General features: G+C 40.0%; 1 protein-coding gene and 1 long non-coding RNA gene across 6 annotated transcripts in view; one reads left to right on the forward strand and one right to left on the reverse strand.

The window, feature by feature from the left end:
- Nucleotides 1-8,922: 8,922 nt before the first annotated feature.
- LOC141415427 (uncharacterized) lies at nucleotides 8,923-10,217 on the reverse strand. Its single transcript, XR_012440432.1, has 2 exons — nucleotides 10,104-10,217; nucleotides 8,923-10,022 (listed from the first exon to the last, which is right to left on the reverse strand). It is a non-coding gene; the product is annotated as an uncharacterized lncRNA (long non-coding RNA).
- The window catches only part of Psip1 (PC4 and SRSF1 interacting protein 1), a 38,588-nt gene continuing 33,702 nt past the window's right edge, over nucleotides 10,201-15,086 (forward strand). For 3 of the 5 annotated variants that reach the window (XM_074051811.1, XM_020182028.2, XM_074051813.1), the window contains exons 1-3: nucleotides 10,205-10,346; nucleotides 10,843-11,047; nucleotides 14,671-14,747. In XM_074051811.1, coding sequence (XP_073907912.1) covers nucleotides 10,976-11,047; nucleotides 14,671-14,747 — 149 coding nt within the window. In that variant the 5' untranslated portion in view covers nucleotides 10,205-10,346; nucleotides 10,843-10,975. Of the gene's footprint in view, nucleotides 10,347-10,842; nucleotides 11,048-14,670; nucleotides 14,748-15,086 lie in introns of all 5 variants that reach the window. The other 2 variants (XM_020182027.2, XM_074051810.1) reach the window with 2 other exon arrangements.

Below are 15,086 nucleotides of genomic sequence, written 5' to 3' on the forward strand. Positions count from 1 at the left end.
AATAAAATATGCAGGTTCTCAAGAACTACCAATATTTTATTCATTTATTTGTGATGCTGGGGATCAAACCTGGAACTGATATTTTAAAACACAACAGAAAAAAGTGCAGGTTTAAAAAACTTACATCATTATAAATTGCACAACACTCAAATTAAGTTAAAAATTATAGGGATGGAGGAGTGGCTCAAGTAATAGAACGCCTGCCTAGCAAGCATGAGGCCCTGAGTTCAAGCCCCAGTATGATCCAAAAAAAAAAAAAAAAAAAAATTATGGGCCACCTAAATATGCAGTGCTTGAAGAACATTTAAATAAACATCAGTACAACCAGTAACCTAGTTATTAAATACCCTATTTGTAAACTGGGTGCCAGAGCCTATAATCCTAGCTACTCAGGAGGCAGAGATCAGGAGGATCATGGTTTGAAGCCAACCTGGGCAAACAGTTCATGAGACCCTATCGCAAAATAGGGGAGAACAACTCTTCCTAACAGAATTACAAATTACATATATAGCAACTTCCCTACCAAGGAGGTGCAGATTAATTCCTGTGTACTTTCCACCCCCCACCTTGGGATTGGACTCGATTTAGTGACTTGTTTCCAAAGAATAGATAGGGAAAGGAAGAAATTAGAAATTTTGAGTGGAAGAAATCTAGCAGATATCACTTGAATATCATGAAGATTGACATCACCAGTGACTCGTGTTGATGTCATGTACCCCTGATATAATGGGATGAGGACACATCACCTTTGTGATGTTCTTTTCAAAATCCCATAGGACCAGTATAATTGAGACAAATTCATGTGAAGGTACTTTCTACAGTATACCCACCTATAATTCCCCACCACTGCCTCAGTCATGAAAAACAAGGGAAAGCAGAACCTTCCGCAGACTGGAAAGGGCTAGGGATCCTAGAAGGAAAGAAAAATGAATTAAACACAGATACATTCTTCAGCAATTTTTGTTTTCTTTTTTGTGGTACTGGGGTTTAAACTCAAGGCCAACACCTTGAGCCACTCCACCAGCTCCTTTTTGTGAAGGGTTTTTTTGAGATAGGGTCTTGGCTTCAAACCACAACACTCCTGATCTTGGGTTGGGATGTAGCTCAGTGGTACAGCACTTGCCTAGCATGCGTGAGGCCCTGGGTTCGATCCCAGCACTAAAAAAGAAAAGACAAAAAAAAAAACAAAAACAAAATACTCCTGATCTCTGCTTCCTGTGTAGCTAGGATTACAGGCATGAGCCACTGGCACCTGGCTGCAGCAATTTCTTAATTTTGACACAGGTACTATGATAATACAAGATGTTAACAACAGGAAAAACTTATCAAAAGGTATTCAATAGCTCTGTGTACTATCTTGGCAACTTTTCTTCCTTTTTTTTTTTTTCCCCAGCACTGGGCATTGAAATCAGGGCCTCACAAGCACTCTACCACTTGAGCTATAGCCCAGATCTTTTAATGATATTTTAGGTTTGAGATAGTCTTACTCTGCCTGGGCTGGCCTGAACTCTGGATCCTCCCACCTCTACCTCCTGAATAGCTGGGATTATAGGCATGTACCACCAACCCTGGCTTCTTGGCAACTTTTCTATAAATGTAAAATTATTAAAAAAATGAAAAGTCTATTTAGAAAAAGAATATTTACAAAGTATGTTTTAAAATCTATGCAAATGTTTGTGAATTTTAAACTGGGTGATTTCTGAACATAGGAATTTAAAAAAACTCATTGGTACTATTTTGAGTTTTCTAAATATTTTGTAATCTGTATATAAACTCAATTTTTTAAAAAGTCACCTTAGATTTTCATATTACTCTAGATTAATAAGTCTTGAAAATACTTATGGTTCATGCTTAAGCAGAAATTTTCTGCTAATCACAGTGGAAGAGCCCACTTAAAAGTTGTATTTTATATAAAAAGTAAAATAAAACACAAACCAATGAGACACAATTTTGTACTTATCAGAATAGCAAAAATCCAAAATACTGATAACACAATGGGATGATGAGGATGGAACAACAGGAATTCTCATTCGTTGTTGCTGGGAATACAAAATGGGACTACTTTGGAAAACAGGTTGGCAATTTCTTACAGAACTAAACATACTCTTACAAAACTAAACATATCCCTGGCATATGAACCAGGGATTGTATTCACTGGTATTTACGCAAATGAGTTAATTTTTTTTTTTTTTTGTGGCACTGGGGTTTGAACTCAGGGTCTATACTTTGAGCCACTCCACCAGTCCTTTTTTGTGTTAGGTATTTTCGAGATAGGGTCTCATGGAATTAATTGCCTGGGGCTGGCTTTGAACCACTAATCCTCCTGATCTCTGCCTCCTGAGTAGCTAGGATTACACCGGTGCCCAGCTTTTAAATTCTCTTCAGGTAGCATGAGGATTCGAACTCGGGTCCTCCCTCCTGTCCACCAGCTAGCCAACCCAGCACCCTAGGCCTTGAGCTACCCAGCTGCTCGATGAATTAAAAATTTATGTTTATACAAAAAACTGCACACAGATGTTTCTAGCAGCTTTATTCACAATTGCCAAACTTGGAAGCAACCAAGATGTCTTTCACTAGTTGAATGGATAAACTGTGGTAATCCAGACAATGGAATATTATTTAACAGGAAAAGAAATGATTTATAAAGTCATGAAAAGACATGGAGGAAACTTAAATGCATATTGCTTAGTGAAAGAAGCCAAACCTTATTTTTCTTTTTGCATTTCTGGGGATCAAACTCAGGGCCTCATGCATGCTAGACAAACACTCCACCACTGAGCTATATCACCAGCCCAAGAAGTCTATCTGAGACTACATACCATATGATTTCAAATCTATGACATTATAAAAAATGAACAGCTATGGAAATCATGAAAAAGATTGGTGATTGCCAAAGGTTGGGAGAAGGAAGGATGATAAGGGAACATGGAGGATTTTTTAGGATAGTGAAACTCTTCTGTATGATATTATAATAATGGGCACGTCACTATAAATTTGTCAAAAACAGCCTCTTGCTGGGTGCTAGTGGCTCACGCCTGTAATCCTAGCTACTCAGGAGCACAGACCAGGAGGATCTCAGTTTGAAGCCAGCCTGGGCAAACAGATCCTTTAGACCCTATCTCAAAAAAACCCCTTCACATAAAAGGGCTGGTGGAGTGGCTTAAGGGATAGGCCCTGAGTTCAAGCCCTAGTACCCCCCCAAAAAAATTTTTTGTCAAACCCAGAAAATGTACATCGTTTGGGTAACATATCACTGTAGGATCACAAATGGTGATTAATGTAACACTCTGGTAAAGGAGGTTGATAAGGGAAGACTCTGCATGTGTTGATGTAGGGAGTAGACAGGATATGTCTGTATCTTCTGCTCAATTTTGTGGTGAACCTAAACCTGCTCTCAGAAAAGAAAATTTCTGAAAAAACAAAAAACAAAACAAACAAAAAAATAGACAAATAGCAACTCTAAAATAGCCAAGTCAAATCAATGACTTGTTAGTCTGCTGTTCCTAGAAGTCAAGTTTTGATACTAAACTTTTCCCTCTTTGCCTGGTTGGATTTTAGATCTGGTTATAGTACAAGTCTGTACCTAAATGAAAGGCAATTTTTTCTTAGTCTATAAATGCAATCAAAGGTTGTACTAGACACCAAACCATATGTAATGTATATTTATAATAATTTAATCCTCACCATAACCAACTAAGGCAAGTGTCACTGTTTGGCACTTCAGTGATAAGAAGATAAGTACAATAAGGTTAACGGGCTTACCTATTACCATATGTGTAGGACATACTGGAATCATGATAGAACCCAAATTCAACTTCAAAGCCCATGCTTTCTTTTCCTACATTACATCAAAGCTTTGAGTACTGAATATCCAGTAGGTAATTTTCTAAATACTAAATTAAATTTAAAAATTTTAAAAAGTAAGGCTTCTAGTGTCTGGTTATCAGAGCTCAAACTCAACATGCCCTATATTTCAAAGAACCCATTAGACAGTACATCACCAAAATGTAGTATAGTACCATATTTACCATCACTAGTCCTAGGTGACCATTTTTCAGGAGAATGAAGGGGGAGTTCCATTATCAAACAGCTTTGGACTAATAGCTAAAATCCTCTCTCAGAAATTCACAAGACAAATTAACATATTAATTGTTTTGAGATAACTTAGTTCTAAGAAAGTTGTGTAATTGTCACTCAGCATTTCATAAATTCACTTGTTTGAACTCCCCTCTCCTCAATTTATGCATTTTAATTTCTCAAGTTCTGCTACTATTCTCAGAAAACACTCTGAGAAGCCAGGGAGACTGAGATCAGGAGGACTGTGGTTCGTGGCTAGCCCAGGCAAAAAAGTTCAAGAAACCCCATCTCAACCAATAAATGCTAGGTACAGTGGTATGCGTAAATAGGAGGATCATGGTCCAAGCTTGATCAGGCAAAAGGCAAGATCCTATTTTTAAAATAACCAACAGGGATAAATGAACAGTGTATGCACATATGAATAAATAAACCAAAAATAAATAAATAAAATAAAATAACCAACACAAAAAGGGTTGGCGGGAGTGGCTCAAGTGGTAGAGCCCGCCTGCCTGGCAAGCATGAGACCCTGAGTTCAAACCCCAGTATTACCAAAAACAAAAAGAAGAAAAGAAGAAGAAAACACTCTGAGAAAGCTGACCTATAAGAATCAAAGACAATAAAAGACATCATCAGGTTATAAGGCCACCGATCAACAAAAAAGCAAACCACTTTCAAAGTTTCACACTCAAGTACCAAGTGAGTAAGAACAGGAATGTCAGAGAGATTGTAGAAGAAAGTATGGGAAGATAAAGGAGGAAAAAAGCACAAAAACCAGGTAGCAGAGTAAAGCCGAGGAGGTGTGTAGACATGTGAGAGAGCCTTCACTGAATCTGGTCATGGAGATGTAAGAAAGAAAGCAAGCAATGTGAAAATGAGACCTGTTGAAACTATTCCAGGAATGGGAGGGGTAAGGAGAATGATGGAGGGTGAATTCAACTATGATATGTTGTGAGAGCTTTTGTAAATGTCACAATGTACCCCCAGTACAATACTAAAAAAAAAAAAAAAAGTCTAGAAGAAAGGATTTTGAATGCTTAGCCATGAATAAATTACAAAAGTTTAAGGAGATAGTCATGTGATAGATATGTACACTGATTTAAACATTGTATAATACACATATTGAAACAGCATGTGGTACCTCATACATACGTATAACTTCTGTTTTCACGTTTATGCTTTTTACTGTATCAGTTAAAAAATAAATTTAAATAATTAAAACAAAAAAGTTCGAAACGAGTACTGATAAGATTATGTAATTCAAAAGTGTTCCACTGGGACAGCAGTACTCAGTGTGGGCAGGCAGCCTTCACAGTAGCCTGCCAAACCCAGTCCTCGCCTAGCTCCTTTCCTGCCTGTCCACTAAACATCCACACTCACTAAGACTTCTCTTATCCCATGTATCTGAAAGTAACTCTCTTCTGCCCACTGGCAAAGTAGTTCAGCACTGTCTAGTCACTGTCTGTAGCCACTGTCTCTCATCTTGTTTATTCCCCACCAAAGGGCCAATGTTTCTTGATTTTTCTGGGGGAGGAATGCCTAGACTAGATTTCTGATGTCTCTGACTGAACTAGCTCTTTGATTAATGTTCTTCATTTTTCCTATATTCTTGCTAACTTCTTACTACTTCCTTGTCACAAAATTTACAACATTGCTGGGCATCAGTGGCTCACATCTGTAATCCTAGCTACTCAGGAGCCAGAGATCAGGAGGACTGAGGTTCAAAGCCAGCCCAGGAAAATAGTTGTGGAAACCCTATTTGAAAACACTCATTAGAAAAAAAGAAAAGGTGAAGGCCCTGAGTTCAAGCCTCAGTACCGCAAAAAAAATAAATAAATAAAACATTACATATAAGAAAACAGATTAATAATTATCATAAATACCATTGAGTGTAAAGAGTATTAGTAGTAAAGTGGGGAATTATGTAAAAGATATGAAGGATTGTCATTGCAAAATTTTTATAATAAAAATCAGATCTCATTTAGAAAAATTTCCATCAAATTTTTTTTTTTTTTTTTGTGGTACTGGGGCCTGAACTTAGGGCCTTCACCTTTAGCCACTCTACCAGCCCTATGTTTGTGAAAGGTTTTTTGAGATAGGGTCCCTGGAACTATTTGCCCTGGCTGGCTTCGAACTACAATACTTCTGATCTCTCCCTCCTGAGTAGTTGGGATTACAGGGGTGAGTCATTAGTGCCCAGTCAAAGGGTTAACTTTTAAGTGCATGAAAAATTTGTAAAGTCAAGCATGGCTTTGTCTGTGTGTGTTACTGGGCACTGAACCCAGCCCTTCCTGTATAACCAGGCAAATGCTCTACTATTCAGCCCTTTTTATTGTTTGAAGCAGTGTCTCACTAAAGTTACGAAGGCAGGCCTCCAACTTGTGATCTTCCTGCCTCAGCCTTCTGAGTAGCTGGAATTTATGGACGTGGGTCATGACATCGTATGTTTTCTTATCTCTCAGCCTGAAGGAGTAGGGCTCTGTCAGAGCCCATCACCCACCTCTTTTTCTCATTTACACTCAATAAATATTTATTGAAAAAGAATTTTTATTGCGTACCTGCAAAGAGCAGACACTGATGAATAAGATAGTGTCTGCTTCTACGTGTAGGATAGTTGTAAATATGCCACTGGAAGATAAGGTTAGAGTCTTTCCAGATGGATTTTCAGGTTGAGTCATTTAGGTCAAGAAAATGGTTAAATAGATGATCTGGTGGTGGGGACAAGCTGAGGAATGGGGGGGGGTGGAGAGAGATTCTTAAGAAGTGTGAAGCTGGAATAAGAGTACTGGGCTGCTTATACTTCCAGCATCCTTTTCTAATTATAAACCATTCTGCCTGCAGCCGTGCAGCCTCTCTGCCCCACCTAGAAGCTGAGTAGGATCACAAGAAGAAGTGGCTTGGAGAACCGAAGGACTGGAGGGTTGCCTAGGCCACTTGACTCAATGTGTGATATTCGACAAGTTGCTTAACTTCTATAAAATGTTACTTCTCATTTGTAAAATGGGAATAGTGACACCAGATCACATAGAGAATGTAGGCTAAACTCTTGCTCCAAACAATCTAGGTTTCCCTGCCCTTTCCCGCTTGCTTGCTGCAGTTTTGGAAAGTAGATTCTGTTCTATGAGGGAGAAGCACAGCTCTTAGTCGTTCAGAAAAGCTTTCCTAGTGGCTGTAATGCACCAGCCTTCCTCAACCTCCCCCTTCCCATCCCCCACACACCCGGCACACTTCTTTTCCCCCCTCTACTAAGATTTGGAACTGCTGCTCCCAGGAAACCTGGGCTTTTGTTCTCTGGAGGTATAAACTTCCAACCAGTTTTGCCTGATTTATTGTTTAAAAGGCATCCCTGTTGTCTACAGACTATCACTAATTGAAATTTCTAAAGTTTACAGACAGTAAGTGCAAAGTATTATACTTTGTTTAACACTAACCCATCAATGCTTTCCCTTTTTCTCTTATTTCCTGAGGACTTTCCTCTACCTGCCTCCCCACCCCGCCACAATAATCACCCCCTCTTTACTTGTTGGCAGCACTGTCACTTAATGCTGATAAAAGTTATCTTTTAATATTGACTATAATTTATTTATGTCTCTCTTGCCCATATTATTTTTCTGTTTGAGACAGGGTCTTTTACAGTCCAGGCTGGCCTCCAACTTTCTCCTGCTTCAGCCTCCCAGTGCTAAGATTATGTGATTTGAAGTTCTTATTAGTCTTGGTAAGTATCCTCTACAACCTCTTGCTCAAACTTGAATATTCATTAGAATCACCTGGGGGGGTCTTATTAAAATGCAGATTATGATTTAGTAGATCTGGGGAGGGCTGAGAGCGTTATACGTTCTCAGGTGAAGCCAATGTTGTGGGCCCAGACCACACTTGGAGTTGCATGGCCCTTTAGGGTTGTCTCAATAAAGCCATTGAGACAAAAGAGAAGCACAAAAAAATGACTGCTGGATGATGCTTGGGTCTCCTCTGTTACTCAGGAGTTTGGACTTTCTTTCAGTACATCTTTCTGTTCCTTTTCCAGTGCAGAATTTACCATGAACATCTGACAATTTTTTTTGTGTGTAATTACTTAGTTGAACCCTTCCTTCCCTTCTTCACAGTCATACAGAAATGGGTCACTTAGTGAATATTTGGTTTTTCCAGTTTTTTTTTCTGCTATCATTTACCTTGTAGCAGCAAGAATAACTTCTTAAAGAATCATTTTGTACCCTTTTCATGTAACCTATGGTAGCACCATAGTATACAACATTTTAAACTCAAATTCAGAGTGAGAAGCTTAAAGACATATCACCAACAATTTCCCCTCTCTTCCCAATTTCCCTTTATGTTCAGTGGAACCCTCTGCATAATGCCAACCTACCATTCCACTTCTTCAAACTCCTTGCAGGTCATTTAACATTGGGAATGTCTTATTTTATTCCTTTTAAAAGACAGGCAGTATTCCTTTCAAAAACCTCAATTTTTGTCTACTCAAAATTTTTGCTGGGGTGGGGGCAGGGGGGAGAAATGACCCAAGCCTTGTATGAACATATGAATAATAAAACAATAAAAAAAAATGCCAGTACTTTCACCATGGTTAGCTGTAACTGAGTTTGACATAGATGAGCTTCATGCCCATGGGGCCAGAATTTCTGCTTTTGAGAACAAAGTGTCAGCTCACATGTCTCCATGAATAAACTCTCTTACACTATTTTTTTCTTCTTTAGATGTATTAGATGAAAACACCAATGGAACGTCCACTGAAGGGGCATAATTTTAAAATAAAAGCAAAAAAAAATCCAAAATAAAATTTTTTTGCTTTCCTGATTTATCTCTAGTTTTGAGTCTTTTATTTGAAGCAGCAGGTATCAATACGTACAGGTTTTAATATATTTTTAAAAAAAATTTTCAGCCTCTGTTTTAAGTAGGAAGTTTCAGTCCTTGTTCATGGCTGTATTGGCAACACAAAACAGTGCTTGACACACAACAGGTACCTCTTTGGGGGGGTTCAGTGAAGGATAAGACAAAATTTAAGATTAATTTCTATTAACAATCTATGCCTTCTTATTTACCAAATATTATTGGAAACCTGGGTGAATGTTAATGAATAAATAAAATTAAACAATCCTGGTGACATAACTTGGGTACAATAAAAATATTAAAGTATCAATTCATATCAGAATGCTGGGCAAATTATTACCAGTGAATTAAAAACATGTATTGGCTTAAAAGGCCAAAAATAAGATAATCTTTAAAATCGCTTGAGTATTTTAAGAGATGAAACATTTGAGGTTTAGTAACAGTTCTCTACTGTACCCACCTACTAGCTATCACTCTTCTAGGGAAATAAAATTTAAATGCAGCTCAAATTCAGTTCAGGGGCCCAAACCCACATCCTTTCTAACAGGCTTAGTTTTCCTGTCATTGTTTTCTGCCCTTCACATTTTGCATTCGTAAAGCTTGCATTTTTCTTAACAGTTCTTGGTGCTTGAAATGTGAAAGAAATGAAATGGGGCTTTCTCATATTACAGTCTCAAGGAAAAGGAGACTGCAGGACCCATTCACCGAGGTGCAAGAGGCCTACAATCTGCAAGCCCTGCAACAGCTTCATGCTCCAATTTTATCTGTGGGTTTTTGTACAGCTCCTCTTTTTTGGATGATGTAAATCACGTAAGAGCTGCATTCTTCCCCGTGCAGAGAAAAGATGCAAGAACATGCAGCTTAGGCTGCCAGTTTCTCTCTAACACGGAGCCAAGGACTACAGGCCCCGATACCCGCCCCCAAACCTGGTCCACAACAATCGTTTCCTCCCTCCCCGCCTTTTACATACAGTACACATACAAATACACACACGCAGAGCAGCCAGCAGGGGCGGGCCGGGCCCGACCACTTTGCAAACCGCAGGGGGGAACCTCAGCCAGCACAGGTGTTTTGTGCTCACTCCGTTCTCTTTCTCATCCGCCTCTCTAGAAGTGAACGTAATTATTAGTCAGAAAGGGAACTTGTGGATCTAGGGTCTTCAAAACCTCCCCTCAGGAGTGACAGACCTTTGGAATTGCTGTATTCTTCCCCCATCCTTGGTGAGCAGTTGGTATCGTCCCACTGCTAGCGGGCGCCGAGCGGGAGCCGCGCGGGAGCGGCGCAGCGACGGCGGCGGCAGTGGTGGTGGCGGTTGCGAATCTTAGCCGTTGAGACGCCTCTGCGGCAGCTGGTGGCGCAGGTGGCTTGCGTGGACGCGGGCAGTGGCGGCCAGCCCGCCACCGCAGCCTCAGCGCCCGCGTCCCCGGCAGGTGAGCGGGCGGCGGTCACTCGCCCCGCCCCCCCTCCCCCCCTCCACCCGTGGCCTCTAGCGGGGAAGTGGACGCGGCCCGCCCGGGGGCCGAGGGACGGCCCCAGGTTGCGACCGTCGGAAAACAGGTTGCGGGGGAGGTCTTAGGTGGATGGAACGGGGACGTCCGCCTTTCTTAATCCATCTTGTTTTTACCTCCGCTGCACCCCCTCCGTCTGGGGTCTTAAACCCCGTGGAAGAAGCCCTGGGAAAGATGGGGCGGGAGAACGGTAAATCCGCGGTTAGATAGCATCCCTGCCTCAGGTGGTGGCGTCTTTTAGGTGGGGGACTTCCCAGCCTGGGGGGCAGCTCCGGGGTTGCGGAGGCCGCGCTCTCGAGGAGCGGGAGGCGGCCCTCCTCACTCCCACCCCCACCCTGGTTCCCCTGCCCCTCCCCCTCCGGCGGGCCCCTCCCTTCGGGTTTCTTGGCTTTAACCGCCCTCCCCGCTGTCCCCGCAGGCGTCTGGGCACCCGAGGCATCCTCCCTCGCCACCCCGCGGCCCGGGAGCCTGGACTTGGGTCCGTGCTCCCGCATCCCCTCGCTGCGCGCACCTCCTCCTGGGCTCCGGACCCCCGGCTTCTCCCTCGAAACATGACTCGCGATTTCAAACCTGGAGACCTCATCTTCGCCAAGATGAAAGGTTATCCTCATTGGCCAGCTCGAGTAAGTGATTTGTAGCCTTCGCGGTTGGCTTCTCAGAGGCCTGCTTCCTACCAATCCTTCTAATTTTTTTTTCTTGTATGCATTCCTTCCCTCTCTTTTCTTTTAGTGCCATTTGTAACCTGACCTCCTTTCACAGTTTTTTTTTTTTTTTTTTTTTGTCCAGTAATATCCCATGTAATTGTAAAAAATATCGAGGGTTTCCTTCATACCTGTGTATTTCCCTGTGGCTTGTTTTTGAGTCTTTGACAGGTGTTCTTTATAGGAAATATTTAGATGACATTCCAGTTAATGTTCTATTGTAAGTGAAATGACCCAGTATGGACTTTTATGTTTAAAAATGAGTGAAACGTTAAAATTCTCTAAAGTCTCAGTAAAATACAAAATCGATGGAATCTATGCAGATTATCAGCTCTTGGATGTCAGATGTGATTAAAATTAGACTTTCAGTTTTTATTTTCTATTTAAATAACATGATTTGCAGCTGATGAGGCCTTTTGGGTTTGCCTGTGTAATAAAGAGATCCGGGACTGGATATTGTTAAAAATTTTCTAATAATTCAGCACTAAGGAAGGTCCAGAGGATTTATTTCCACGATTTTATTCATGTTGTTTGCCTTATGACCTTGAAGTTGTTGTTTTACTTTTTTGTTCCCCGTAGACAAAAGTAGGAGTGGTCCAGATCCTGGGTTCACATCTTGTGGTACAGAGAGGACATTAAGGACCCAGGATGGTTAGTGACATTTAGGAATTGAGACTGGCTAAACACTTGAACTCTTATTTTCAGAAAAAGAAGTCCTTTTTGTCAGTTTGTGGTGGGACTCCGGTCCTAAGACTGACAGGACCTAAAGAAAGTTGAGATCCATTACATTAGGTAAAATCGAAATCCTTTTAAAATAGAACTATGTGGTGTCCTAAGGTTGTAATTATTTTTTCAAACCATTTATTTGATAGTAATTTACTGTCCTTTGAAAAGGAAAATAATTATTTTAAGAAATAATTAAATTCTACAGTTCTAGTTAGGTTAGCTGGGAAGAGTAATGGGGGAAAATACCCGTTAGATAACAGCGAATCATGGAGTGAGTTGCTGAGGGTGCCATCCAAGTACATAGTCATCACTGTTCCTTGTTTTGGGTTTTTCCCCCCTCCAGTTATGTGTTTCCTTCCAAAGCTTTTTTTCCCTAGTCTTACCAAGTTTACCAAGTGCTAACTTTTTTTTTTGGTGGAATCTTACTTGAACAATCCTTAATATAACCAATCCTGTGGCATTCTAACCTGCTTCTTTGAGGAAAATCTTTTAACTCTTTGTGACTTCAAAATGTATGTAAGCCCTTTGAAGGTAGTGGCCATAAACTGGGTTTCTTTATATTCTCACAGTCTTGAGTTACATTCTTGGGCCCTTATAAAACACTATTTCATATTTAAATGAAGCCGAGGGACCTGGCCAAGTTGAAGGTCCCTCCAAGATACTTTTTCAGTTTTCCCTCATGGCATCCTTATCTGTTTTGAGGTGTCACAAAATTGGAGGTTATCTGATAAATCTGTATTCAGATTTCCATGCCATAGTTGTTAGAAACCAAGTTAAAATGCTTCAAAATTTTTCCACTCTTACATTCTTCTCCCCACACCCTTCAATATGTTGGGAGAGTAAGAGTCATTGTTACTGAGGTGAGGAAGGAGGGTCAGGGTATTTTCTTCTTGATTTAACAACCACTACTTTCAGCAAGTTCATTTGGATTGAAATGGGAAATATTTGTCTTTTTCCTTTCCTGAGTTTGTTTTAGGTCCACGAATTATGCGTTCTTTTCAGTCGTCTCTTCAATTTTAGAAATTCTGTGTCTTTTCTGTAGAGAGTTTGTAGGGTATTTAAGGTCTCAGCTGTAAAGGTTACACTCATTTCAATTTTGGTTTTAACATTTCTGTGTATACATTCCAAAGTTATTTTTAAGTCTTAAATTTTTTGTAATCCTTTACTAGTAGTAATTGTTTTTAAATCAACTTTAAAAATTTGTCTAACATTTATTAAACTCTGCAGATTCTAAGCATTTAACAAACTTAAAGCTGTTTGCTAGCAGAAAGAAGCATATGAACCAGTTGACAGAAAATATCCCTTATTTTAAGGGGGTAAGAATTTTTGCAATTCTTGGGGCCTTCTCACAAAGTTGAAATGATGGGAATAATCTTCATATAGGTGGAGAAATTATGGTCCCTGGAAGTTTTGGGCAATGAGGATTCTGTTAATGCCTGAAACCTTCAGGCTGTCCCGACAAATGACCAGTTACCTTCTTGATCTATGCTGTAATGCCTACAGAGCATAATATAGTCAGCTTTTTTTTTTTTTTCCAGTACTGGGACTTGAACTCGGGTCCTACACCTTGAGCCACTCAAGCCCTTTTTATGTTAGGTATTTTTGAGATAGGTCTTGCAAACTATTTGCTGAGTCTGGCTTTGAACAGTGATCCTCCCCATCTCTGCCTCCTGAGTAGCTAGGATTACAGGCATGAGCAACAGATGCCCGGTCAATCAGCCCTTTTATTAACATTAACTGATTTTTTTTTTTTTGGTGGTATTGGGGTTTGAACTCAGGACCTCATTTGCCACTTGAACCTCACTCCCCCCTCACCACTACCATCCCCAACCCTTTTTGCTTTAGTTATTTTTTCAAATAGGGTCTGCATTAATGCCTGGCTGGCCTGGACCATTATCCTCCTTTGATGAGATGAGAGGTGCATGCTACCATGCCTGGCTTTTGTTGGTTAAGATAGGGGTCTCAAGAACTTCTTGCCCAGGCTGGCCTTTAACTGTGATCATCATGATCTCTGCCTCCCTAGTAGTTAGGATTATAGGTGTGAGCCACTATGCCCTGCTTCAACTCTTTTTTTTTTTTTTTTTTTTTTTTAAGTTTTGCAATAGAAATGTTACTAAGGTCTGCCAAGAAGGTACAGCCTCGTGGCTTGAACAAGGAGGATAAAAGAGAATAAGAAGTATTAGAGAAGCATTAGATGTAGCAGCACCTGATTCTTTCTTACTGGATTAAAAAGATAGAAAACTAAAAGGAACAAATAACCCCATGTGATCCAGTCACACAGATGAGGGACCTTTTCATAATAAATGTGATTCAGACTTTGGGAAGTATTGCTTCAAACTTTAAAAAATGTCTGCTTTTACATTATCCTATGTTTGTATAGGCTTTCTGCAGTAATATCATTTAGGATTGTGGAGTAGATTCATACTCCTTACATAAAATATCTAGGGCCAAATATGTTTCAAGAACTCAGAATTTTTGGGTTTTAGGAAGCTAATGATGGTACATATGCTGTATATTTTGCTGCTGGCGGAATCTGGGATAGCACATATTTCTGCAGAGAAACAACCTGAGTACTAGGTGGATAAAAGAAATGCTTAAATTAGCCTCAGTGCAGGTCCAGGTTTTGCCACCAAAATGAGTTTTGGAAAAATCTTGTTTTTTTAGAACTTCTTAGGCTTCAGAATTGATGATACGGGATTATGGCCCTATAAAATGGTTTCATTTTATGTCATATCCTTTTTTGGTTATCTTCTCAGTTTATTCAGTTGTGTTGAGGTATGTGATTTAAAAGATTATACTTTTTCTGATTTTTCTTTTAGGTAGATGAAGTTCCTGATGGAGCTGTAAAGCCACCTACAAACAAACTACCCATTTTCTTTTTTGGAACTCATGAGACGTAAGTCCTGTTAGCTTTAGATGCAAATGAGAGCTCATTTTTCAGGGTTGGTCTTAAAGTGAAAAACAAGTAAAGAATAATTCAAGGGAGAAATAGTAAAGAAACAGAAAACTTTAAAATCATCTTTGAACTTTGAAATAAATCTTCAGGTCACCTCTTTTGGGTGTGGCAGCAAGTAGAGATTAAAGACAGCATAGGTTTAATTTTTATTGGAACAGATGTTTCCTTAATCAAAAAAGGTATCCTCTCAGCAATCACAAGAATGACTGATAGATTAAAGTATGTAATGGAAGCTTTTTTTTTTTTAATGGGGGTATTGGGGTTTGAACTCAGGACCTC

This window comes from Castor canadensis, chromosome 13 (assembly GCF_047511655.1).
Source record: "Castor canadensis chromosome 13, mCasCan1.hap1v2, whole genome shotgun sequence".
NCBI lineage: Eukaryota > Metazoa > Chordata > Mammalia > Rodentia > Castoridae > Castor > Castor canadensis.